The 27,357-nt window shown below is 50.0% G+C and overlaps 1 protein-coding gene across 2 annotated transcripts in view; it reads left to right on the forward strand.

The window, feature by feature from the left end:
* LOC122889651 (L-gulonolactone oxidase) overlaps positions 1–20,960 on the forward strand; it is a 31,562-nt gene extending 10,602 nt beyond the window's left edge. For both annotated transcript variants that reach the window (XM_044224994.1, XM_044224995.1), the window contains 7 exons: positions 892–1,077; positions 10,565–10,672; positions 11,583–11,659; positions 16,305–16,454; positions 17,342–17,506; positions 19,400–19,490; positions 20,189–20,960. In XM_044224994.1, the coding sequence (XP_044080929.1) occupies positions 892–1,077; positions 10,565–10,672; positions 11,583–11,659; positions 16,305–16,454; positions 17,342–17,506; positions 19,400–19,490; positions 20,189–20,317 (906 nt within the window). In that variant the 3' untranslated portion in view covers positions 20,318–20,960. The remainder of the gene's footprint in view (positions 1–891; positions 1,078–10,564; positions 10,673–11,582; positions 11,660–16,304; positions 16,455–17,341; positions 17,507–19,399; positions 19,491–20,188) is intronic.
* Positions 20,961–27,357: the final 6,397 nt, after the last annotated feature.

Below are 27,357 nucleotides of genomic sequence, written 5' to 3' on the forward strand. Positions count from 1 at the left end.
TGATCCTCTGGCACTTGGAGCCCTCTGTGGACATTCCACGACTCTTCTCCAAGCTCGAGGGGGAATGTTCAGCAGAGTAAGAAATAATCCTGGGTGACCACAAATTGAAATGTGCAGATTTCCTATCCCCTTTTCTTAGGGAGCTCAGCTGGAAAGGAACCGGAGAGGCCTGCTGTTTTATATTATGCCAAGGGCCGGGATCGAGGGGAGGGGATTGACATTTCAACGTCCACTGTACAATGGACACTCAGCTGGATATGGCACACACTGTCTCTTAGACAGTTATTGTCCTCATTTTGCAGATGAGGAAACAGAGAGGTTGGGTAACACGCCCAAGGTCACACAGCTAGTAAAGAAGTGCCTACCTTTATCTGTGGCTGGACCCTGCCGAGGGGTTTCACTGGCCAGTTCTTACTCACAGCTCTGGATCATGAACAAAATCTGGTTTCTACAAAAATGATTCTGATGCCCTCACTCCTACAGATGGCCATTGTGCCCCATTTCTGCCAATTTCTCCCCTCTGGAATTGGTCGCTGTTAATGGGAATTAGTTCGGCTTTGTCCGTTCTCTCACCCGGAGCCCCCAGCCGCCAACTACACATGTCAAAAACAATTTCCATCTGAATTAGCAGATAGCAGGGTGTGGAGAAGTACTTAAACCGGTGAGAAAAGAGGATTCCTCTGGAAATGGGCACTGGGGGTAAGAGCTCGGGGGCTGATGCTGCTGGACAGAGCCTCCGGTTCCCCATTGCCCTGTGGCCGGGTGGCATTGATCTTCCGGGGATAGACACCTCCCCTCCTGGCTTCCCAGGACATACAGGGCAGGGAAGGCCTCAGCTGGGGTCTAAGGGAAATGCCACTGGGGTTCTGAAGCACCACTCTCCACGGCTAGGTGGTGGCGCTGACCCTGCTGACGGCTGATGGGACCATTCTGGAGTGCTCCGAGTCCAGCAACGCAGAGGTGTTCCAGGCGGCGCGGGTGCATCTGGGCTGCCTGGGAGTGATCCTCACCATCACCCTGCAGTGTGTGCCCCAGTTCCACTTGCAGGAGGTCTCCTTCCCCTCCACCCTGGAAGAGGTACTGGCATCTTCCTCGCCCCTGCTCAACCTCAGAAAATAAAGGGAGGATGCTGACGGCTCTGGGGGGCTCTGCAGGGCCCCTGAATAGGGGAGTGGGCTGACCTTTCTAGCTCTTCCTTGTTCCAAGGATACTGTGGTCACGTCCCTTTCTGAGCAGGTCAGTGAAGCTCAGAGGAACTGCCTGGGTTTGGCAGACATCTGGGTGAGAAGGGAGGTTGGGTGCTCTGGGAAGTCATTAACTCTCGACTGCACTGAGCTGTAGCAGGTGCCCAGGATTCCCTTTACAATGGCTTCTTCACAGCCAAGCGGGTGGACTAACTTTGCATTGGGCTGGCTGCCCAAGGTAACATGCAAGGAATGTGGATCTAGATGATGGAGGGTGGAAAGGATGACTTCTGACTGATGGCGATGTTTTGGGAATGAATGAAAAGCATGTTGGCTGGCTGGCTGACTGGAGAGATGGATTGATGCATGGATGGATGGATGGATGGATGCATGGACAGCTGGGTGCATGGATTCACAGTTGCACAGACATACAGATAGATATGTGGATGGATGGATGGATGGATGGATGGATAATTGGTTTCATGAATACACAGATGCACGGATGGACACATGGATGGATGGGTAGCATGCAGCAGCCCTGAAATGCCTGGTAATCACTAAGTCTATGGGAGTCAAATCTATGGTTCAAGGTCCTTGGTCTTTGAGCGCCTCCGTGGTCACCTCATCATTCAATATGAGTAGACCCTGCACAGTTGAAATAGTGAATGATGTAAGCATTACTGACCCAACATGGGTAGGGTGGGATTGGCTATCCAGTTGACCTGGCCTTGAATGCTGGCTCTGCCACCTCTGAACTGTGACCTTGAGCCTGTCATTTAAACTTATTAAGCCCTAGTTTCCTCATCCAAAAAGAAAGTTGGAGATACCAACCTTGAAGTATTGAATCTGAGGATTATATCAGGTAATGCACATAAATTATCTAATTCAGTATTAAAATATGTCCCCAGGGGCACCTAGTCAGTGATAAAAGAAGAATACAGTTACTTAGAACCAGGTCTAAAATCCTTACCTCAGAATTTTTAATGCATGAAGCCACAGGGCAAAGCCCTGCTTTCTGAAGGCCCCCTTACTCAGAGGCATGGTGTTTGATGGAAATAGATTCCCAGATCTCCCAGTTGGTGGTAAGAAAGGGATTGCACAGCTATGATGGGAAGTGGCGTTGATCCCTGGAGTACCAGTACTGAGTCTGATTTGCAAATAATTGGCAAATAACTGCCTGAGGCTTGGCCCAAGAAAGTAGGACTATTTTGGGACAAGGACATTTCATGGAACTATTTGGCAGGAACAAGGTGTGGCTAAGCCAGGGAGGCCCTCAAGGGTCTGGCTGGAATCAGCCCAGACTCAGAGTCCTTTGGGGCCACCTAGGCCTGGCTCAGCCAGCTACAATCTTCCCCACCAGTGCTAGAGGGCAAGTCTAGACCCCTGTTCACCCCAAGTGGGGTTCAGAAAGCATCTTTCATTCTGTTCAGTGCCAGGCATGTTGACTGAGGCCTCCTGTGGGGTCAGCATTTGAAACTCTAGGGTAATTCCTGAGACCACAGAATAACATTCCGTTATGCTGTTGCAAGGATTGATTTTCCCTTTAGCCTTCATCCCTCTAGAATTCTCAGGCTTTCCCTTCTTTACTTCTTAGGGGGTGACCCCTCCATCCTGGTCATGGGGCAAGATGTGGCAGGGACCCCCACTGAGATACAACCCATGCCTTCCTCTCAGGCTTCAGCTGGGAAACCTGGGTATCCCCTTCTTCTCCTCAACAAACCAACAGACTAAGCAACCTGCTCTGGGACTTGACACTGGAGACAGTAGCCAGTGCAGATGGCCCAGCCGGGAGCCAAGGAAATAGTTCATAACAACCGCCAAGTCCCAAGGGAGCCTGGCAGAGAGAGCTCTGACCAGAGTCAGAGCTGGGAGGGAGATGTGGGAGAGAATGAGATAGAGTGGGCATAGACTGGAGAGGTACTCAAGGGGCTGAAATACAGAGCCAAGCCCACTTTTTTTAGGGCACAAGTTCAAGAGATACTTAAGATGAGGAACCAGTAGGACTTGGCAGCTGAGTGTGGAGTTGAGGGAGTCAGAAGCGGGAGGCAGAAAGAGCGCTCCCATGGAGGTGGAGAATCCAGGAGGCACAGCAGGTGTGGGGAGCGAGATGATGAGTTTAGCCTGGGAACTCGGGTTTGAGGTGCCTCACATGGAGGTATTGGAAGGCAGCTAGTACTGGAACTTGGGCAGGAGGCAGAGGCTGGAGGTAGAGATTGAGGGGTTGTCTTAGTCTGCTGGGGCTGTGGTAACAAATAGCATGGACTGGACCAAGATGTCTACAGGGTTGGTTCCTGGGAGCACTCTTCCCTTGGCTTATAGACAGCTGTCTTCTTGCATGTCCTCACGTGGTCTCCTGTCTGTGTGTATCTGTGTCCTACTCTCTTCTTACAAGGGTGTTAGTCATGTTGGACTGGAGCCCACCCAATGACCTCATTTAGCCTTAATTGCTTCTTTAAAGTCCCTGTCTCCAAATACAGTCCTATTACGAGGTCCTGGGGGTTAGGATTTTGATATATGAATGTGGAATGGATACAGTTCAGGCCAAAGTAGGGGTCGTCCACCCCCTAGGTGTCACAGGATAGGCAAGATCACCCAGAGAGGGTGGGTTTGGGTGTGAAGTGAGTGGATAAGAAGATGGGGAGGGTGTCAAGAAGGAGGCCAAGGAGAATGGGTGATAGAGGAATGAAGCCAATGAGGAGAGGTTGGCCACAAGGGCAAGGGATGCCAGGAGTCCGGGACAGAGCTGGCAACGGGGTCCAGTTCCATGGAGAATTGGAGTGTTAACCGGTGTGGTCATGAGGAGGTTGTAGCTGACCTTGGCGAGATGATTTCAGTGGAGCACAGGGCAGGTTAAGGGATGGAAGTACAGCACAGACCACTTCCAGGCGGGAAGGGGCTGTCATGTGCTTGATAGTTGAATCTATTTTCCTGCCTCTCACATAGGTCACCACTTGTTACTTTAAGCTGAAGGTTTTGACCTGGAGATTTTTTAAAAATGGCTGCTTTTTGTCAGTAGGACCAGCCCCCAGGTTCCTGCTAGGATATTACAGCTGAGTGGATGGACGGTCTCCTGGTACCTGGCCTGTTCTCTTTCTGCTCCTCCCCTGGCCCAGCAGAGATCGACTAATAGTAATTATAGCCAAGTCCTGATTCTAGGGGAGCCTGAGCTCAGGCCTCTACTCTACCCCAGCACACTCACACATGTGTGCGCGCACACACACACACACACACACACACGGGCTGGCCTCTGTGTCTATCCAGAGCTCAAGGATTTTTTTGCCTCCAACTTACCTCAACATGGAGACTCTAACTTAAACATGACATCCTCGAAAATTCTAAGCGACTCTAGGCAATGGGCTATGTTCTCATAGCTTCCAACTTCTTTAGTTTTCTTTAAAAAGATTTTATTTACTTATTTGACAGAGAGAGAGCACAAACAGGGGGAGTAGCAGGCAGAGGAGGAGGGAGAAGTAGGCTCCCTGCTGAGCAGAGAGCCTGATGTGGAGCTCGAACCCATGACCCAAGCCGAGGGCAGACGCTTAGAACTGACGGAGCCACCCAGGCACCCCCTGACTTCTTTGATTTTGAAAGTTTGTGATGACACATGAGAAATAGCAGTGGAGATCTCCTCTCCTAAAAGACAAAGTAGCCCCCCACACACACACAATCACACACCAATAAACAATCAACAGGATGTAATGAAAGGTCTCTGGGGAGGGAGGCAGAGCCCCCCAAGTCTGGCCCTGATTGAGCAAATGCCTCACATTTGGGCTCCCCAGTTTCTTTACCTTTTAAAAGCAGGGTCAGAGCAGATGGCCCCGAAGAGCTCTCTCAGCTCCGACATTCTTTCAGAGCAGCACTTGGATTCGAAACTGTCCCCCCACCTGCTCGCCACACCCTGGAGGCAAGACTCACCTCTGGCATTACTGTTTCTCTCCTTTGGAGCATCTGGTGAAGTGCCTGGGCCCTGCTCCTGAGGAGAGCCATGAGCCCTGTAAGGAACATCCCCACCCCCCATGGCTCCCACATAGACCCCAGCTCACCCCAAGGGGGGCTCATGGAGTAGGAGTCTGTGAGACAGCAAGCACTCTGTGGATCTCCCCCTTTCTGTGAGCGGGTGACTGCTGCTCTCCCCCATGCAGAGGCGGCCTTCCTCCCTGAGAGACCCATCATCAGCTTCCGTGGAACCCGCCCACAGCCCTCCCCACACTCGCACAGGCAGAAACAAGGACTGCCGCAGAAGGTCAGCGACATCTGCAGCCCTGTGATTTATTCCAAGGGGGCTGTGCAATAGATGGCCCCATATTTAATTTGCTTTTGCTCTCTCCACTCAAGTCAGCCTTTAAAGGGCACCTTCGAGAGGCTTTGAATGCTTAGGAAAAGGAGCTAAGTGGATATGGAAAGCCACACAACACAGACCTTGCTCCCCTCAAAGGAAACAAACCCATGGAAGCAGAGGGAAGGATCAGAAAATGGTCATTAGAACAGCTTCTCCCCCTTGCTCAGCCTGGGATGTTTTCCCTCTCATCTAAAAGGAAAACTAACCTCGTGAAGTTAACCTTCACGAGGCCTGAGTTTTTGAGAACCAAGAGGAAGACAGGGCAGCCTCCTGTTCTGGCATTGGTAGCTACTCCTTGTTTTTGGCCATTTAGGTTGCCAGGAAACTCCCACCTCCATGGGGGTGGCAAGATGTTGCTCTGCGTTGGCAGCTCCAAGATGTGCGCAGCTCCGCAGCGCATGTCCTGTCTGACCACGGCTTGTCCCTGATGGCCAAGCCCTCCAGGCTGACTGGTCCTGGGCTACAGGAGGAGCATTTGAGCAGTAGGAGGACCAGAAACCAGGACGAAGGAGAATGACAGTCGCTTCTTGCACATAAAATTAAGTTCGAACACTAGCTGCACCGCCACTTTTCCTTCCCTTATTATGTCTTTCCTTCCCTTTTCTCCTCTTTCCTGCCTTGCATCCAGCACGTGTCTATAAAATTCCTACTGTGGGTCTTCTAGTCTTGAACTTTGGAAGAGCCCAACTAGACCCATCATGAGGGGTGCAGTGAAGAGCTTGGAAATATCTCTCCAAGTCAGACTACCAGGTTTGAAGCCCCGTGTCTTTGCTGACACTGTGTGAGTCTGGAGGAGTCTCTAATAAGAGCTCCACTGTCCCTGTGAGATGTTGTCAGGACTCAAGGAAACACAACAGGTGAACCCTCTGCCCTTTTCTTTAGAGCCTCAGAGAGAGGAACCCCCCAGTGCCTCCTCGCTCTGACTTTACTCACAGTATTACCTAGAAACATCTGCTGTGTGTGGATCCCAAAATCCAAGTCAAAGCTGTACTTTCCAGGCTAGGGGTGCTGGTCACCCGTTTTGCTCCTGGACATTGTCACCACTTCTTGAAATGTTCCCCCTTCCCTTTGGCTGCTTGGTGACTTGTTTCTGGAGGGCAGGGATTTTATCTGAGGTTTCTTACTCCCCAGCACCCACAAAATACAAGGCAGTGCTCAATGCAAGGTAATTCAAGGTCAGTTGATCAGCAATTTATTAAAAATCCATCCTTCCTGGGATTTTCCTCATCTGCTCCCATCTTCAGAAGGCATGAAGATCTTAGAAACTGTTGTCAACCTTTTTGCCCTTTATGCCACCCAAAGCACAGTGAGATGTGATGACAGCTGGTTACCTCGTCACCACTCCTGTAGGGCCCCAGGAAGCAGGATTGGTTTTAGTGTGTCACCAACCCGTCCAGATGCCAGCCATTTTGCTGAGGCTGCGTAAGCCCCCACTCCAACACACACCCGTCGACTTGGAGCCCTCTGCTCCCAAGCCTGATAGCCAGTTCTCAAAAGCCAGCTCAGCAGTGCCACAACATCAAAATCTGAGGGGACAGAATCTGCTAGAACCCTTCATGCCTGTAATGTGCCAGGGGAGAGATTCCTCTGGGACCCAAATTGTTGTGGTCGTGCTCCCAGGAAACCCAAGTCAGATCAAGGAAGTCCATGATCCTAGGGACCGTCTTCCTCCAGATAGGATGGTTTGTGGGTCCTGAAGGAGAGACTTTAGTTTACAGTGTGTGTGTGTTTGGCAGGGCAGGGGTGTCACTGTTTCACCACCGTTCAGCAGCCTCTTGGTGCTCAGTTGGGGGCCATGGAGAGTCCAGAGCTTCATTATGCATGGTTCATGCCTCTAGAAGCTTACAGTTGTGTGTTGGGCTGGGGAATATATGCCTTGTTTCTCTCATGCAAGGAGGAAAACAAATGGCTGGTGTCAGGAGAGAGGCACAAAATGGAATGAGGGGGCTGAGTCTCATCACTTCAGTCTGTGTAGGAAGCTGGATTCCAGCACCAGAGCTGAGAAGGGCATCATTATTACATTTACAGTTGGGGTTCTGGGCAATAGAGGGGGATGGCCTGGGATGCCAACGAGGAGGAGACGAGGTGGTTTTCTCCTTCCCAGTGTCCCAGCCCCCCTCCAGGCCAAGCCAACAGGCTGTGTTCCTGGTTCTCCCAGGGGAAAAATTAGCTCTGCGCAGAGGCTCCCCACATGTGAGTCCTGTGGGTCATGGGTTCCTCACCCTATCAGGATGGAAGTGATAGAGACAGGGGCTTTGGAATTTCATCCCGAACTTTTCCTGGGTCTTCAGCACAGCAGGAAAGTCCTTCCTCTTCTAATAAGGAGTGATAGGGTACTCCAGCATTTTCTGTGCAAGGCATTGTGCCAGCAGCTCTAAGGCAAGGGGTTGAGAAGGCACAGCCTGCAGGCAAAATCTGTCTCACTGCCTGCTTTTGTAAATAAGCTTTTATTGGCACACAACCACACCCATTGTCAATGTATTGTCTGTAATGGCTTTCACGCTACCACAGCAGAGTTCAGTAGTTGCAACAGAGACCATTTGGCCCCCAAAGCCTGAAATATGTCCTGTCTCCTGTCTGGTTCTTTAAAAAAATTGTACTTATCTGTGCTCTAGCAGGGGGAGTCAAAGCTGGGTGAAACAGTCCCTGACCTGGAAGAGAATGCTGCCCAATTTCAGAGAGAGAGGGATGCTTCAGTAACAACAGTCTAGTTCTGAGATGAATGCAGTATATGCAGAAGCCACTTAGAATGGGAGGAGATGGCTTTATGAGGAGCATTTGAATTACACACATCTCCATTCAGATAACGTCACTTTTCAGGGCTCAATGGCTACGTGGGGCCAGTGGCCATTGTATCAGACAGTGTTTGCGGACGGAGATTATGGCTACTGAACAAAGTTGTGTGGGCTTTATTCTGTAGGATAGAGAGCTGCCGGGGATTTCTGAGTTGTGCTTTGTATGTTCTCTGTAGATGTTGTCTGGAGAGATGAGAAAGGGGGGCTAGTATGAGGCCATGCAAGAGTATGGGTGACGGGGGGCGCTTGGGTGGCTCAGTGGGTTAAGCCTCTGCCTTCAGCTCAGGTAATGATCTCAGGGTCCTAAGATCGAGCCCCACATCAGGCGCTCTGCTCAGCAGGGAGCCTGCTTCCCTCTCTCTATCTGCCTGCCTCTCTGCCTACTTGTGATCTCTCACTCTGTCAAATAAATAAAATCTTAAAAAAAAAAGAAAAGAGAGTATGGGTGACAGCTAACAAGGGCATGGACTACATCACAGCAGCAGCAGTGGGTCACAGGAGAAGGCTAGGGAGACATTTGTAGAAATACAACAAGGGACCAACAGACTGGAGCCAGGGTGGGGTGGGGGAGGGTTAGGATGACAGCCACATCACTTGAATGCAGCAATCGTGGCTGTACCATGCACTGGCTAGCAAATCAGGGGGCCTCCCTGACGGTCCTAACAAAGAGTCAGAATTCTAAAGCTCCACTGCTCTCAGACACTCCAAACTCAAGTTCGAGATGGGTTCATCTCAGTGCTTCCTCTTGACTTCACCTTCCTTCCTGATCAGATGTGGCCATCCTTCCTCCAGCTCACCAACCTCTTTAGACACTGGATTGACCCATGATTGGATCCAGTCATTTGTCTATGTTGGCTACCAAATTCCCCACAATGTGTTTGGGCAGTAAGCTTTTTTTTTTTTCCTGTTTTTCCTGACACTCTGTCCTCCCTCACTCACATGTTGAGTTTACAGCTTATAAAGTATTTTTATTTTTTTCAAAGATTTTATGTATTTATTTGTCAGAGAGAGAGAAAGGGAACAAGAGAGCAAGCGCAAACAGGGAGAACAGCAGGAAGAGGAAGAAGCAGGCTCCGTGCTGAGCAGGGAGCCTGATGTGGAACTCGATCTCAGGACCCTGGAATTATGTATGACCTGAGCCGAAGGAAGACATTTAACAACTGAGCCACCCACCCAGGCGTCCCTATAAAATACTTTTAAATCCATGATCGCCCCTGATCCTCACAACAGCCCTAGAAGGAAGGAAGGAAAGATATTACTATCGTCATTCTATAGATGGAGAGATGCTACCCAGGGCACTCAAGAGGGCTTTCTGGAAGTCCCAGCTAGGGACTTTTGGGGGATTAGCACTGGTATATTGATGTGTGTGTGTGCTAGCATTGACCAGATCCAGGACCAGACTGTTCCTTGGGCACATCCCACAGGACAGTCACTGAACTTAGGAGCTTTGATGTAGATTATGTCATTTCATTGCACAAATGCTCACATGTTATGGATAGGAAAGCCAAAGCTCAGGGTACACGGCTCCTCCAAGGTCTTACAGCCAGTAAGCTGAAGACCAGGGCTCAAATCAGAACTTACTCCAAGACCAGTGGTGCTTTTCCTCAACCTCCCAGCTCCCTGTCAACCCCCAGTCTGGCTACCCCAGTCTCAGAAATTGTCCTATATCTACTTGTTGGGTTTTAGGGAGACATTATTTGCTCTGTGATGTCATCTCCAGGAGTGCAATGATCAGTCATATTAGAGCAAGATTCTTCTGTTCATCAGGCATTATGAGGATAAAAGATGATGATGATGGCAGTGGTGACAATGTGAGGGTAGCGACAGCAGCAGCTTATACCTGTCCAGCGCTTACCATGTCTGTGACACCATGGTAAGCACTCTCTAGGTGTTCATACCAGTCCTGCCATGGGTATTGTGATTAGTCCCATTTTATAGATGAGGAGCCTGAGGCACAGGGATGTTACATGCCTTGTCCAAACTCACATAGCTAAGAATTGTTCCAGTCAAGACAAATCATTTCTTTCCTCTGAGCTACTTGGGGAAGTCAATGTGCAAAAAGGACCATCTTCCTGTCCTGCATATTCCAAGGCACATTCCATGTCATTTGGCATTGTTAGGACAATTGTAAGTATTTTCCTTGGTGGGGAGAATCTGATGCACCCCCAGGCCCTGACTCCCGGTACTTCCCCCACCATCATCCTGTAACCAACACAGTCTTCCCTTTCTCCTTCTGTGGGGGTCAGGTTCTTAACAACTTGGACAGCCACCTCAAGAAATCCGAATACTTTCGCTTCCTCTGGTTCCCGCACAGTGAGAATGTCAGCGTCATCTACCAGGACCACACCAACAAGGTAACAACAGCATCATCACCATCCTTACACACAGCCTGCAGTCCCCAGGGTGCTGACATTTGTCTTTGTCCCGATGATCAGTGAGGTGTGAGAGGGGAAGCAAGAGTGAGCATCACTGAATGTGAGGACAGAAGCAGGGTGGAAGGAGGAAGGAGAGTTGGCCCAGTAAGGATCCAAGGTGACCACAGGTAGGGATATGTGGGAGTGAAGTCAAGGGACAGCCTAGATGTGGGAGAGGGGAGCAGAAGTATTGGCAGGACAGGCTAGGATAACATAGGGTATACCTGGACAAACCATCTAATACACCCTCTCCTTCCCTCCAACACCCCCATCTTTGCCACCCCCAACTGGACAGGTGAAGGAATCAGTGGTTTTGTCTCTCCCCCGTGTCCTTAGCAAATGGGCTGCTGCTCAGCAGAACATGAAGCCATCCCTTAGGATGAATGTTCAGGGGACAAGTCAAACAAAAGCAGTGACACTCATTGTGTGTTAGGGGCTGGCATGGGGCTCATAAAGGATGATTGCTGGATACCTGCCTCATGGGCTCGGAAGAGGAGGAACCAATGCACATCTTTGTCTTGTGCAGAATAAATACATACAGAAATACATGAATACACGTGACATGAAAGGGGCATGAGATTTGGCTGCGTCACCAAGAAGTGAGGCTTTCAGTTGTACTGGTAGGTAGGTCGGTCACCCCCAAACACACACAGGCAGCTACTCCTGCGACACATATCTCTCTAAGGGGACACTGGGATGCATAGTTCAGAAAGCAGCCACTGAATTCTACAGAAACCAATATTACACTGTATGTTAACTAACTAAAATTTAAGGATATGTATACGTATACGTATATGTAGGAAAGCTGCTGAGATCTGCCCCTGTACTGATCACAGATTCTTCTTCCCAGCCCCCCTCCTCCTGCGCAAACTGGTTTTGGGACTACGCCATTGGATTCTATTTACTGGAGTTCCTGCTCTGGATCAGGTAGGAATGCAAGGGTACCTTTTCCTGGCATATGCTGTATGCTGTTGAGGATGTGGTCCATCAGAACAACACACTGGCCTTTATGCATGTAAATTGGGCGTGTGTCCTGGGTCTAGAGCAGTGATTTTCAACCATGCCTGTACATTCATATTACCTGGGGAGCTTTCTAAAAAATACCAATGCCCGGATGATGTAAATCTTCTCTCGTCCTGTTTTCTACCTCCTTCCCAGCCTAAAATCTGTGCTCATGGGGTGCCTGGGTGGCTACGTCATTAGACGTCTGCCTTCGGCTTGGGTCATGATCCCAGGGTCCTGGGTTTGAGCCCCGCATCGGGCTCCCTGCTTGGTGGGAAGCCTTCTTCTCCCTCTCCCACTCCCCCTGCTTGTGTTCCCTCTCTCACTGTGTCTGTCTTTGTCAAATAAATAAATCCTTAAAAAATAATAAAATAAAAGCTGTGCTCATGCTCGGGGCCCATGTTGTGCCTGTTCATGGCAGACATGGAACACTGAGTGATGCGAAAGATTTTATGGGGACTTCAATGGTAACTCTGTATCCAGCCAAGACATGGGATGGCATCATACAATTTTTAAAAAATATTTTATACATGCAAAATAATACAGAAAACAAAAGTATAAAGAATCATGTAGTAAGCACCCACGGGCTTACCTGCAGCTTAAGAAATGAAACAAGACACGTACAATTGGCGTGGTCTTCGTGAAGTCCCAGATCACAGCCTCCAAGGGGTTACCAAGAAGTAACCACCACCTGGAACTTAATGCTTATCATTCCCTTGCTTTTGTTCATACTTTAGTTTTATGAATCCCGAAATAATAAATTTTTAGTTCAGCTTCCGTAGTGAGAATGACCCATGTTGATAGGGATAGCTGGAATTACTCATTTTTCACTGGAGGCATTTACCGTGTTGTGTTTATCCATACTTGGATATTTGGGTTGTTTCTAGGATTTTTTTTTCCCTGTTACAAACAACATTTCTGTGAGCATTCTCAACCGTTGCTCCTGGTGCTTTTTAATTTTTGTCTTGAGTAGACTTTGTCATGAGTGGAATTCCTGGGCCATTGAGCCCCAGTAGCTTCAGCCTCGTGCATCCAATTGTCCTCCTCAAGTTTCCCCGCTGAGCCCTGTCCGATTCTCTGCTCTGCAAGCCGCTCAGAGTTGGAATTGTCAGGCTTTTACACTTTCAGGTGATGTGTATTAAATAGTAGCTTACTGTGGTTCTGAATTCTTTTTTCCATGCTTACTAGGAAGAGTGCCCATTTTTCCATTTTATGGACCCTTCGTATTTCTTGCCTGTAAAGCACCTATTTGTGTTTTTTGCCCTTTTTAAAAATTGAGTGGGCATTTTTTTTCTTACTGTTCCATAGGGTTTTATTGGTCTATCTTGAACATGCAGCTTTTGTGTTGCAACATCTCCCTGTTTGTGTCATCTTTCACTTTTATGGCTTTTTTTTTTTACATGTAGATGTATTTAATGTTAATTGAGTAAAATTTGGCCATCTCTTCTTTCACCTTGGGGACTTCTGTGTCTTGTTAAGAAATCTTTCCCTAGGGACCCCTGGGTGGCTCAGTTGGTTAAGCAGCTGCCTTCGGCTCAGGTCATGATCCCACCGTCCTGGGATCAAGTCCCACATCGGGCTCCTTGCTCGGCAGGGAGCCTGCTTCTCCCTCTGCCTCTGCCTGCCTCTCTGTCTGCCTGTGCTCGCTCGCTCTCCCTCTCTCTCTGACAACCAAATAAATAAAATCTTAAAAAAAATTAAAAAAAAAAGAAAGAAAAGAAATCTTTCCCTACCAAAAGGGCAGAGAAACCCCCCATGGGTAGCACCCATGACAGGACATGCAGAACTACCTGGAGTTCTTGCTGCATCCTGGACGTGGCTGAGACCTTTGGCTCTATAGGTCTGCATCCGGGGATCTGGGGAAGGGTTGGCCTTCCCAGGGGTATGGAGCTGCAGGTGGCACCCGAGGGGACACATGCTGGGGTGACTAACTGCCTGGAAAGTGGTAGGAGAGTGAAATGGAAGCAGGACACACTGCGTCTGCACAGGCAAGGGTAAGGGAGCTGTGAGGAAGCCCGCATGGGAGCCACCGCTCCAGCACAATATGGATGGGAAAGAGTGGAAACGCCGACTCAGGCTTTCTCTCCACCTTCCATCACAGCCTCTTGGCAGCTTTATGTGTGTGTGTCTGGGGAGCCCGAGCCCAGGGAGCACTCAAATAAATTGGGCTCTGAATCACTGCTACCACTTCCTGGCCCGAGTGGACGCTCTGTGAGAGCTCAGCAGACTCTGAGTTCAGCCCACATGGCTCTGGTTTAGCTCTTCTGGAAACTGCGCCCATCCAGCTCACCCCAGCCGCTGTCTGATGCTCGCTAAGCTGTGGCCTGAAGGTGTGGGAACAAGAAAGGAATAACAGCTGGTACTTGGTGGTTTAATGGCTGCTTCACAGCCAAACTCACCGTGTCCTGGCAAGGGCAGGGACTCTTGTCTTTCCCATTGCACTCAGACCCCAGTGCCCCAAACAGTGCCTGGCACCTGGGGGGAGGCTCCTAGATATCTGTGTAAGAAATGCCAAATAAAGGGGCACCTGGGTGGCTCAGTTGGTTGGGCGACTGCCTTCAGCTCAGGTCATTATCGCAGAGTCCTGGGATTGAGCCCTGCATCGGGCGCCCCCTGCCTGCTGCTTCCCCTGCTTGTGCTCTGTCTCTTTCTCTCTCTCTCTGTCAAATGGATAAATAAAGGCTTAAAAAAATTGCCAAATGAAAAGTTTGGTGCCTGTCTTTGAAGAGTTCAGTGGGGTTCCACTGTAGGAGTGAGGCTGGTGGCCAGAGGTGACCAGGACAGAAAGGCAGGCTGTTGGGAACAGGTCCCTGGAGGGTGAGCCAGGGCCAAGGCCAAGCTCAGCAACTCTGGTTAGAATAGCCCCATGCCCAGGAGTCAGTGGGAGCTCCACCATAGCCCCTGGCCTCGGAGTCAACAGAGAGCATCTGCCTTGAAACTGATGACACTGTCCCCCAACCCTACCCCTGCAACAGGTACCCGGGGACCCTTTCTGAATTCCAGGAAACTCGGCAGCTTGGGCCCATGAAAGGAGCATGAGCTGTGGATTCAAGTGGACTTGGACTCTGGTCCTCACTCTTTCATTTTCCTGCCGTGTGACTCTGGGTAAATCGCTCAGCCTCTCTGAGCTGTGGTTTACCCGTATATAAAGTAGAGCCGCTAGCAACAGTTGGATTGTTTGGAGGATTCGACATGGGGTCTGCATGAAAGGTGTTCAGTAGACCTTACTTCCCTCCCTCCTCACAGTGGTTTCTGGTGCCCCACCTAAGTGAATCTGCTGTTTATCTATAACTGCCATGAGGTGCTCTGAGCAGCTGGGATGGATTTTTGACAGGAAATGAGACGGCAAGGATGCCACAAGGGACAGGAGTATAGTAAGGGTGCTTCTAAGCAGAGGCTACCCGCAGGCAGGGAGAAGCTAGGCAAGCCTTGTTACCAGGAGGCTCGAGTGACTCCAGGAGAGGCACGAGCTATGCCACTAATGTGAGTAGAGCCAGTTCAGCTCACAGGAGCCTGAGCGGGGAAGGAAGCGGGTTCATGAACTGGATGACGGGACAGGCCCCTGCAGCCAGCCTCAGGGCCTGTGTCCTCTTTGGGTATGTATCTGAAAGAATTAAAATGAGGAACTCAAAGAGAATTTAGCACACCCATGTTCATAGCAGTGCTATTCACATTAGCCAAAAGGTAGAGGCAGCCCACGTGGGCGATGGAGGAATGGCTAAGCAAAATGTAGTCTCACTTAAAATGGTGTATTATTAATATGCTGTATATTATTAAAAAGGAAGGCAGTTCTGACGCACTGATGCAGGCAGCAACATGGATGAACCTTGAGGACAAGATGCTGAGGGAAAGAAGCCAATCCCAGAAGGCAAATACTGTACGATTGTACTTCTGGGAGACCCCAAGAGGGGTCAAGTTCATGGAGACAGAAAGAGGCTGGGGGAGGGTCAATGGGGAGATGTTCACTGGGGCCAGAGTTTCAGCTCTGCAGGATTTCAGAGACTCACTCCAGGACAACGTGAATGTACTTAACAAGGCTAAACTTTATACTTAAAAATGGCTAAGATGGCGCATTTCATGTTAGGTATTTTTTACCACAATTAAGAATGAAAAAACTCCAAACACTGAAAACAAAGCTAGTCCTCAGTGGCAGAGTGGGGCACGCATGTGGGCTGTTCCCATGGGGCTTCTGGCAGGGTTGGGAGGGTGATGTGGAAGTGGCGTCTGTATCCCCCAGAAGGTGTCCGAGTTGCAGAGACTGCGAAGCGGCAGTCTGTAGGGAATGAGGTTAGTAAGGAGCTTAGCCCATGGTTACAGACCACCACCAGGACTCACTAAATGCTAGAGAATGATTTTTTTTTTTAAAGATTTTATTTATTTGTCAAAGAGCACAAGCAGAGCAGCAAGGAAGGGGAGAAGCAGACTTTTGTTGAGCAGGGAGCCTGGCGTGGGACTCAGCCCCAAGACCCTGGGTTCATGACCTGAGCTGACGGCAGACGCTTTCACCGCTGAGCCACCCAGGCATCCCAGTAATATGATTGTTCATTGCCCCTCTGCGTTGTCCCTCCAGCACCTTCCTGCCAGGCCTCGTGGGCTGGATCAATCGCTGCTTCTTCTGGCTCCTGTTTACCAGGAAGAAGGAGAGCAGCAACGTCAGCCACAAGATCTTCACCTACGAGTGTCGCTTCAAGCAGCACGTCCAGGACTGGGCCATCCCCAGGTAGAGGCTGTGCGGTCCGGGCTGTGGGGGTCAGGGTCGAAGAGACCCCCTTGGGTCCTCGCTGCAGCCCTAGCACAGAAACCACGTTCCCGGTCCTACCCACTGTTAGGAGGGGGAACGCCAGAGGCCAAGTCCCTTTCTGGCACCCTTGTACCCAGCCATTCTACCTCTGAGGGGATATCAGCCACGGAATCCCCTCTGTTCTCCTGTCGGTCCCTCTCCAGCCCAGAGGGTCTGGGTCACAGCATATGGGCTTGGAGTGTGGGGGTTCCTGCCCAGCTGCTTGTTTTTCTGAAAGACTGTCCCCTGCATTCTGTCCATCGGGGGACAGAGCCCACCTAGCATGCCAGGGGCAGGCACTCTGGCTTGGGAGGAATGTCCAGTGAGGACCTAGGTTATGTCCATAGCCCCAGAACTCATTACAGCTTTCTCTCAGAATGGTCCCCTCTCTTTGTCTCTCTCCAGGAAAAGGGAATGATGGTGCCCACAGCTTAGGAGATGCCCCTGTCTCTGTTCAGGGGCTGGGGCACTGCTGTCCTGGGGGGGATATTAGAACAAGTGGAGGTATTAGAAGCATACGGACTTTACTCTGTCAGAAAAGGAAGAGGCCGGGGGTGTGGGACAGCTATTTCCAGACACCTGCGGGGAGCCTGTGACTGGGTGGGGGTCCAGGACTGAACCAGGAGCCAGAGAAGCTCCCCAGGAGGCACATTCTCAGGCCCCCTTTCTATGAGAAGGACTTGGAGAGCAGCCAGCAGCATGGAGCTCCTTCAGTGCTGGGAGCCCTCCTGTCCCTGGGTGTGGGCTGGGGGGCTGTGCGGGGCCCTGTGTGAGGGCTCCAGGAGACCCCTCCCTGAGTCTGTGCCCACTCCCCCGGCCGAGTGCAGAGAGAAGACCAAGGAGGCCCTGCTGGAACTCAAGGCCATGCTGGAGGCACACCCCAAGATGGTGGCCCACTACCCTGTGGAGGTCCGCTTCACCCGCGGGGATGACATCCTGCTGAGTCCCTGCTTCCAGAGGGACAGCTGCTACATGAACATCATCATGTACAGGTGACCGGCTCAGAGAGAGCAGTGGGCTAGGGGTGGGCTGTGCGAGGCGGCCTCCCACACCCCCTCCCCCTGCTTTGCAAGGACCCGTCTCCTCACCCATCAGATGCTCCTGTCTCTGGGGAGGCCTCTCTGATCCTGCAGCAGGAAGTCTCTCTCTCTCTCCTTGGGCTTTTTACACGTATAGCAAGTGAATCATGTGAATTATGGTATTATGTTAATGGAATAATTAATAATAATTAGTAGGTCATGTGACTATGAATAGCTACCTCTCAGAGATAGACATTACTCAGTGGTGAAGGCATGGGACGCGTGTGTGCCTACTCTGGTCGGTGGTTCTGAGAGCTTGGAGCGCTGTGTTGAGAAGGATTCTGAAGCTAGGTTTAGGTTAAGTGGAAGAGGGGGTCATGCTTGATTTGAGCTGCCTGCCTGACTGCATTGGCCCATCCCAACCAGCCCCTCCAGGCCTTGTACAGACACCATAGGCTCACGGAGGCATTTCCTCTTTCCTAGTTAGTTATATGTGGCTGTCTCCAAGATAAGGCTTACGGACATGCACGGTTTAAGAAGTTAATCTCCTCGAAAATGTCCTGTGCAAAATGTGTCTTCCTTCTGCCTCTTGTTCCCGCCTCTCACTGGTAAGGTCGGGGGCAGGCCTCCTCTGACTTTGCAAAGGAAAAACATCCCTCTTGCCCAGCTTGAATCTTATTATGGTGTATTTCTCCAGCCTGTAAAAACCTCAAACCTAGAGGATGCCCAAGGGACAATTAAAGAGTGCACTGTTCCGGAAAGGTGTCCCGAAAAGCCGGAAAAGAGAGTTTATGAAAGATGCATTGAATGGGAGGAGACAGCTGCTCTCACGAACAGACAGACTTCTGGCAAGGCTCAGAGCTCATCTATCTGTCCCTCTATCTCTCCTCTCCCTACTTGGGAATGCAGATGAGAAGTGAGAAAGTTGCCATGGGTATGCATCATGTATATTTGAATTTTAAAAAGTTTTGACTGGGACTTTGTCTGCCAGTAAGTCTGACTTGGCTGATGGGCCGTGAGGACTGACCGACCAGTGATACGGCCATGCTTTCCACACATCAAATGAAGGGATTCGGAGATTCCTAGGCTTTGTCAAAAAGACGGCATATTTAGGGGCGCCTGGATGGTTTGGTCAGCTAAGTGTCTCAGGCTAGATATTGGCTCAGGTTGTGATCTCAGGGTTGTGAGATGGAGCCCTGCACAGAGCTTCATCTGTGCTCAGCAAGTATGCTTGAGATCTCTCTCCTCTCTTTCTCCCTCTGCCTTTTCCCACATTCTTCTCTCTTGCTCTTAAATAAAGAAAGAACGCTTTAAAAAAAAAAGAAAAGGAAGATGGGACACCTGGGTTCCTCAGTGGTTTAAAGCTTCTGCTTTCAGCTCAGGTCATGATCTCAGGGTCCTGGGATCGAGTCTAGCATTGGGCTCTCTGCTCAGCAGGGAGCCTGCTTCCTTCTCTCTCTCTCTCTCTCTATCTGCCTCTCTGCCTACCTGTGATCTCTGTCAAATAAATAAATAAAATCTTAAAAAAAAAAAACTGCACGGCATTAAAAAAAAATGGCATATTTATATGTTACCCCATAAAGATGTGTGCATGTATATGTATATTTGAATTTAGGATAATTTTCAGATGCCAGCTATAAAACCTGTGAGACAAAGCAACACTTTCTGAAATCCCTAGGTGATGAGCAGGGAGGAAGACCCCTCAGGTTGCTTGATTACTGCCGTCCAATTCCTTCGAGCAGAGCCACCGGCTTGATCTCCGTACCACATGCCGCATGCTGGGCATGGCACGAAGACAGTGCCTTGTTGCCGCAGCAGGATGCTTAGGGCAGGGACAGGGCCTCACCTCCTCCTGTTCCCCACCAGGCCCTACGGCAAGGACGTGCCCCGACTGGATTACTGGCTGACCTATGAGACCATCATGAAGAAGGTCGGGGGCAGGCCTCACTGGGCCAAGGTAGGATTTCCTCCGGGGCCCTTGGCAGGCCAACTGTGATGAGCTGGGGGTTCCCCAGAGGATGACTCTCTTCCCTGGTCCTCGGTCTGCCCAAGGCTCAGAAGTTGGGGTCTGGGGTGCCAAGCAAGTCATGGGAAGGAAGGGTTCCGCCATCTTACCCAGACCCGGCTTCCCCCCGCATCCACGTTCCAGCAGCTCAGTAATTGTACTGGGTGACCACTCCCTTGGCATGTTCTGAGAAATTTGTCCTCTTTCACTGTATTTGATTCCCATAGAAACCCCATAAGCAGGGTAAGGCAGGAGGCCGTGAGCCCCTTTAATAGATGGGGAACTGAGAGGCTCTCAGAGGCGATGGGACTTACTAATTAGCAATACAGTTGAGCCCTGTAAGCTCTCTAACTGTGGGGTGCCAAAGGGAAGGGGGCGTTTCCCATTAACACTGTAACACCTTCCTCTACCTTCCCAGAACATCCTATCTTCTTGGGTCTTTACATTGTGTGTGTGTACACATGCGTGCCCATGTGGCTAGGGGTGCATTTTTCAAGCACGCGTGCAGGTGTAGGGAGTGCACACAGGCATGTGCCCGGCAGTAGGAGTGTTACATATGCAAACCTACAGACTCAGGGTTGCCGGGTTGCAGCCCCGCTGAGATGCCAGCTCCAGGGAGCAAGGCCTGTCATGTCTGGTTGCTTCCGCAGGCCCACAACTGCACCCGGAAGGACTTTGAGAAGATGTACCCAGCCTTTTCGAAGTTCTGTGCCATCCGAGAAAAGCTGGACCCCACCGGGATGTTCCTGAATGCATATCTGGAGAAGGTGTTCTACTGAAGCAGAAAGAAAATGAATTGAGCCCACCCCATCTCATCCCTCCAGCGAGGATGAAGGCTCAACATCCCACAGGCCTGGAGGAGAGCGGGCCTCTCTCTGCAGGGCCTTGGCTGCTGCTCCCACAGCTGCTCCAGTCCCCAGCGATGAGCCTGGGTCTTTGCGGGGCTCCCTGTTCTACTTCCTGTGTCCTCACAATACCCACGCCCACCCCCACCCCATCCCCCGCAAAGAAGAGCTCCCAAGTCTCCGTGGACATCATTTACATGCAGCAGTCCGTTTTCCTGAACCTAAAATCACCACGTTGTTTTCCTAGGAAATAGAGAAACCCCAAAATGTTCTGTTTAAGAGGTCAGGGATTCGGTCATTCACAGGTTCCACCTGCCAGCTAGGGGTCCGTAACTCCCAGGTCCCCAGGAACACGTGTTTGGGCACAGTTGTCACGGGTCTGTGCTCTGCCTCCTTACATCCTGAGGGGTTCTCAAATGCCCAGGTCAGCACCGACCTGCCCCAAGGCTGCCCTCTCCCGGTTTCTGTCTGTCCACCTGACCTCCCGTAGGCTGACCTTCAAGCGTGTCTGTTGCAGGGGATGTGTGGGAAGTGGGCCTACTGCTCCTTTCAAATAAAGACCAACAATTGTTCACTCTCTGCCCTTCCATCTCTTCATCTCCAGGTAATCCTTGGGGAACAGGAGGCTCACTCATTTCCTGGCTTCTCCCCAGAGGTAACGGCTCTTGGGCAGGCCTAGAAAATGTTCTTCATATTTGTTTTGCAAATTTAGTTTCAACTGGTTTCTGGCCTATCACCTTTTGAGGCCATTCCTTCGTGAGTATTCACTGAGCATCTACTAGGGTGTCACGTGCTTTGGGAAATCAAAAGAACATTAAGACAGGCTCCTGGCCTCAAAAATTTTCTAATCTCATCTCTCATAAGAGGTTAATATCCATGATACATAAAGAACTCTTAGAATTCAACAACAAACAAAACTGTTTAAATGGGCAAAGGACTTGAGCAAACATGTCTCCAAAGAAGATACCCATATGGCCAATGAGCCCAAGAAAAGATGCTCCACATCCTTAATCATTTACAAAGTGCAAATAAAACCACAATGAGATGATCACTTCATACCCATTAGGTTCATTATTACTTAAAAATTTTAAAAAAACACAAGTGTTGTGAAGGATGTGGAGAGGAATTGTTAGGCATCACTGGGAATGTAACCTGGTGCAGCCATTCCGGAAAACAATATGGTGGGTCCTCAGAAAATTAAACTTAGAATTACCACGTGATCCAGCCATTCCACTTTTGGGTATACGCCCAGAAATCCTGAAAGGAGGGACTTGAAGAGAGATTTGTGCAGCATGTTCAGAGCAGAATTTATTCACCTTCGTCAAAAGGTGGAAGCCACCCAGCTTGGCGGAGAGGAATGGAGGAGCACAACGTATAGTAGACTCAGCCTTGAAAAGGAAGGACATGTTGACCCAGGCTGCAGGACGGATGAACCTTGTGGACATCATGGTAAATAAGACGGTCAGAAAACAACAGACACTGTATGATCCCGCTTAGATGAGGCAACTAGTGTAGTCAGATTCATAGAGACAGTGTAATGAGGGCTGCAGGGGGTTGGGGGTGGGGTAATGGGGAGCTGGTAGTCACTGGGGACTCGGTCTTGGACAATGAAAAAGCTCTGGAGGAAGCTGGTGGTGGTGGCTTCATGACTGTGGATAAATAAAAATGTCACTGAATGGTATCCTTGACAATGGTTAAAATGATAAATTTTGTGTTAGAGATTTCTTACTCCAATAAACATGAAGGAATTTATACTCAAGTTCAGGGAAGCAATATTAATGTGCAGAGGACATTCAGTAGCAATATCCGGGAGGAGTCAGATGAAGTGTCGGGGAAATGGCATAGTCGTGAAGACCCGGCAGGCCCGGCAGGACAAAGGTTCCTCACGGAGCCTCCCTCAGCCAGAAGATCCAAGTCCGTGGCCAGGAGAGCCAGACCCAGCCCTTCAGCATGGCTGATTATGTATGGCTACTTTTATGTCATCAACTTACTGGACTCTAGTACTGAGTCATTTAATCTAGGTACTGGTCTGAAGGTGTTTTGTACATGTGGTTAATATCTACAATCAAGTGACCTAACGTAAAGGTAATTATTCTCGAAAACGGATGGGCCTTGTGCAATCATTAGAAAGACTTAAAAGCAAAAATTGAGGTTTCTGGAAGAAGAATGAGTTCTGCCTTGAGAGTTTCTGTCTTGAGTTTCCAGACCGTGGGTGGGGCTGCCCTCACGGATATCAGGTTTGGGAAAATCACAATAGCCAATTTCTTGAATGGATATGAGCTGTGCACTGGTGCCATTTCTCCAGAGGATGCTGACTGATACATAAGGGATGGGTAAAGTTAATAAAAAGGAAAGCATAGCAGGCAAAACCCTGAGGCTTTGGAAATCCAGTCCCTCTCAGGTTCTACAGATGAGGAAACCAAGGCACAGAGAAGTGAAGAAGCTTGTCCAACATCACAGCAAATTAGGAAAAGCAATGTCTTCAAACCTTCCGAGGTCTGTCTTGCAGCCCTAAGTTTTCAAGAGTTTGAATTTTGGGGCACCTGGGTGGCTCAGTGGGTTAAAGCCTCTGCCTTCAGCTCAGGTCATGACACCAGGGTGCTGGGATCGAGCCCCACATCAGGCTCTCTGCTCAACAGGGAGCCTGCTTCCTCCTCTCTCTCTCCGCCTGCTTCTCTGCCTACTTCTATCTCTGCCAAATAAATAAATAAAATCTTTTAAAAAGAAAAAAGGAGTTTGAATTTCATTTCTAAAATCTATGGATGTTGCGTTCTATTTCATTATGTAACTGTGTTTTAAACTTTTGAGTAAAATTTCACTTTCCAAATTTTTAAATGACATTTCTCCTCTAAGAAAGAGTGGCACCTTTGTTCTGGGGACTTCCAGAAGCTCACATTGACCCCAGCAGGAGAAGTACAGATCTTGAGGGACACACAGTGAAATGTCTTAAGTCTGAAACCTTGAGATTCAGTAAAACTTCAAGTTCTGGAATGCTAGGGCAAAAGAATGTTCTGGAAATAGACTTTCCAATTATTGGAGAACACAGATGTCTTTTTTGGCTCAGGTTTTTCATGAGTATAATTTATTCTTCCTTTGATTTGGAATCTTTTGAGGCCCGAAGGTCATCCTTCCCAAAAAATTATCATTGTAGGGATGCCTGGGTGACTCATTTGGTTAAGCAACTGCCTTCAGCTCAGATCATGATCCCAGGATCCTGAGCTCGAGCCCCACATTGAGCTCCCTGCTCAGTGGGGAGTCTTCTGCTCCCTCTCCCTCTGCCGCTCCCCCTCCTTGTGCTCACTCGCTCTCTCTGTGTGTTAAATAAATGAATAAAATTTTTTTTAAAAAATTAACATTGCAGAATCCTTTTGATATTGAATGCTGTGTCCCAGAGGTCATAAACTGGGCTCCTGGAAGTATTGCTAGTACATATGCACTTTTTCTCTCCTTCCTGGGTTCCTCCTTGCTACTTCTGTCCAAGGTCCCCACCGGCTGGCTTGTCTTCTCTCCCAGCGTCAGCCTTAGGTAGCAGGAGCCGGCTCTGTCCCGTGTAGCAGACACTCTCATCTCAGGAGATTTGGTAAATCATGGGTGCTGACGCCCAGAACCTGTGCTCTGACCCTGGTGGGTGACCACCAGCACCATCTGCAGAGACAGATGGAAGGTTGAGAAATGGTGTCTCCCCAGGGCCCATGGAAAGCTATCAGGGCCGTTGGGTTAAATCTGGGATGCAAGTTCACCAGCCAAAAGGGGCACATTTCACCAGGTAGCATAACTGAACTGTGGGCGGCTTCTACCCTTGGGGCGGTCACCTGGCCCCTCGCTCCACAGGGGCAGAACTGAGAATGGGAGGGCTCCTCGCCAGCTCTGAGGGTCTCAGATGCACCTCTGCCCAGAAAGTGTCCCAAAATTTGAGGATTTGAGCCCTTTAAAGACCCAAGACAGATGCCCACTCGCTTCACTCGCATTGGTCTCTGGGAAGGAATGACCCCAAAACAGCTGAGTCACCTTGGCTCCCTGCACGAACAGGACCAAGAGGCTAGTCTAGACAAGGGGGTGGGTAAGGAGGACAGACTCCAGGGAGGGGGCAGCAAAGCCCACCAGCAGCAACACAACTTCGGTCCTTCTCTCAAGGTCAGCCTGGAACAGGGACTCATGGTGTCCCCTGATGGCAGCTGTCTCTAACCAGCCAAGGCACCCAGGCAGCAACAAAGGAGCCCATCCCTGACCTAGATCCTGTGGCCAGCTAGTCCCCAACTAAAAAATGGCCAAGAATGCCACAGAGAAAGGAGCAGACCCTGAGGGAAGGGAGCCACTGGGGGGTTGCCAAGAGGGAAGGGTTCTCTATGCAACCCCAGGTTTCAAATTTAGAAGAGGTGCCTGGGCACCCTACAAGGAAGAGCTCACCTGTAGGTCTCCAGATACTAAAATGAGGCCAAAGGCAGGAGCTATCCAAGGAAGGGAGAGTGGAAGCTAGAAAAAGAGCTACAAGCACCCTAATTCCGGGGGTCCTTGAGGAATCCCCTAGACTAAAAGGGAAGCAATGCAATAAGGCAGGGTCTAAGCAAAGCTGAGCTAAAGTCAGTCTTATCTTGGTTTTGACCCTAGTTCTCTCTCCACATGGCAGGGCCTTTCGGAAGATCAAGTGACACCTAGACAATTCCAGAAAATTATCCAAATGTGGTGGGTTTTTTTTTTGCTTTAGACATCCACAAATGAATGTCTTCACACAAGCAAAGTGAGCTAACACTGTCCCGAGTTCAAGATCTTTGCAGGGTTTTATTTTAAAGGCCAAACTCTTGCACACTCCAGGCAGGTGGGCTGGCAATTGGATGCAGGCTTGAGCTTGGAGAATGAATGCTGTCCTTTGACACTGTCCCTGCATCTCTGTGATTTTATATACCTGAAGTCATATGCGAAGAATTTCAGTCTTCTTGTGGGTGTAAGGCTGAATGAAGTAGGTGGTCCACCCATCACCCCACCCTTGAGATGCGCCTTCTCTTAGGTCAGACTGAGTCAGGTGTTCGTTTTCACTGGATTGGGCACCAGAGAGAGACTGAGAGCAAGAAGAGGTTGTGGGCAAATGTTTGGTGCTAGTTCAAGGTCAATGTCTTTGCTCCCTGGGGTGATGAACAGAAGAGGCAGGCAGGTGATAGGGTTATCCTCTCTGTCCCCTTCCTAGCCTGAGTTAGCGTCTTCCCAACCCTGGAGGGACCGGATGGGTTGAAGGCAAATGTTGACTGTGAGGGAATGGGACCTCTGGGCAGTGGGCGTGGATGGACGGGTGGAACCGGCCCAGTGGCTCTTGCCCACACTGCTCTGAGCCACATTCTAGACCTGGAGGATTATGACCAAGGGGTTGAGAATATCCCAGAGGCATACGGAGAATCCATTACTCACCTGGTCCATTTGTCCCATGTGGTCCAGCTTTTAACTGATGGTGCTTTAACCGATTTGCCTGTCAATGGTTACCATCGGTTCTATAGGTAAAGCTCTGCAGACCTGAGAACATCCCACGTTGTCTTTAGAGCTATTTAATAGTTCCTGGGTTTGCCAAGCTGCTCTCTTACAGCTAGCAAATGCCGGCAATGCTGGGTCTGGATAGGAGATTGAGCCCAAGCTGCTCAAAGGAGGTTCCCTGGGAACCCCGGAATTAGACCCAAGTTCGATCCCAACTCTGCCACTTTCCAGCCGCACAACTGTGAATACATGGTCCCTATTCTCTCTGCAACTCCCTGCTGGTGCCCTCTCCCCAGCACTCTCCGCGTCTGAACTCCAGCCCCCCCCCCCATTCTGAAAGTTCAGAGCACAGTAGGAAGGGGCAAGGTGTGGCTCTGGGACCCTCCGCCCTGCCACTCTCCCTGCTTAAGCTGTTTGAGGTTATCTGAGGTGGGGTGCTGTCTTGCTTGGTCTGGTCACCAAGATTGCTACTGCCAGATGGCCTCCTTTCCTTAGAGACAGAATGATGGTTTCCTGGGGCTGACTTTGAATTTTACTTGGGCACCCTTAGAGAGCAGCCCCTGTGTCCTCCTTAAGCTTCCACCAGCAGTCAAGGCCTCCAGCCCATTGCGAGACAAGGGTGAGACAAGGGTACTGTTACATGGTGAGCATTTTCCTTCAATCTTATCACTGGAACTTTATGACCAAAGTGTAACCCCACTGGGGATGATATCAAAAGCCTATCTGGAGGCCCTTCAGGAAAGTGAAGTGGGAGCCAAATGGCCTTTCATTGACCCCCAACCCCACCACTTAGTGTTGAGCTCTGCTCTGCACACATGGGCAGCTTCCTGGCTCCCAACACTCCCCTATTCTCTGCTACTTCACAATGAAGGGTGGGCAACCTAGGGTCCCCTTCAATAGCCTCTGGGAGCCACAATGAACAAGGGTCAGATGTTCTTGCATCTAGGCTTTCTGGGTCACATGCTTTTCTAATGAAGGCTACTCTTAGAAGCCTTTGTAATGTGGGGAAATAACCCCTGCCTAGAGAGAAACTATGGGACATAATGAGATGACATGAAGCAATTGGCCAAGTGGTAGAGGGCTTCAGCTGGCCTAGGGGTACTGGTACAGTTGCACAAGGTGTACACTGCATAATTCCAGTATCATTTCACCATGCAGTGAGCAGAGATTATTTTTTATTACAATTTTCTGGCTGAAGGCCATTGAGGGTCACCATAGGGCTAACAACAGGGTTGGTGGTGCCCCACTCCCTTGCCAGTCAGGTACCAATCCCTCTCTTCTCAGAACATCCAGTCCTGCTCCCACTTTGCCATGAGCTTCCTAGGCCATAGTCTTTCATTAGCCATGGTATCCCTGCCACAATTCTCCATGTACATCTTGTCCCTGCACCTCGGTGATCTTGTGCCCTGCCTCAGGCTAGGACTCCTGTCAGGGATGGAGAGACATCTAACTAAACACCCTCAACGAGGCCACTGTGCAAAGGAGGAAAGAGGATGGACACATGGATGGGCTCC

This window comes from Neovison vison, chromosome 11 (assembly GCF_020171115.1).
Source record: "Neovison vison isolate M4711 chromosome 11, ASM_NN_V1, whole genome shotgun sequence".
NCBI classification, from domain to species: domain Eukaryota; kingdom Metazoa; phylum Chordata; class Mammalia; order Carnivora; family Mustelidae; genus Neogale; species Neogale vison.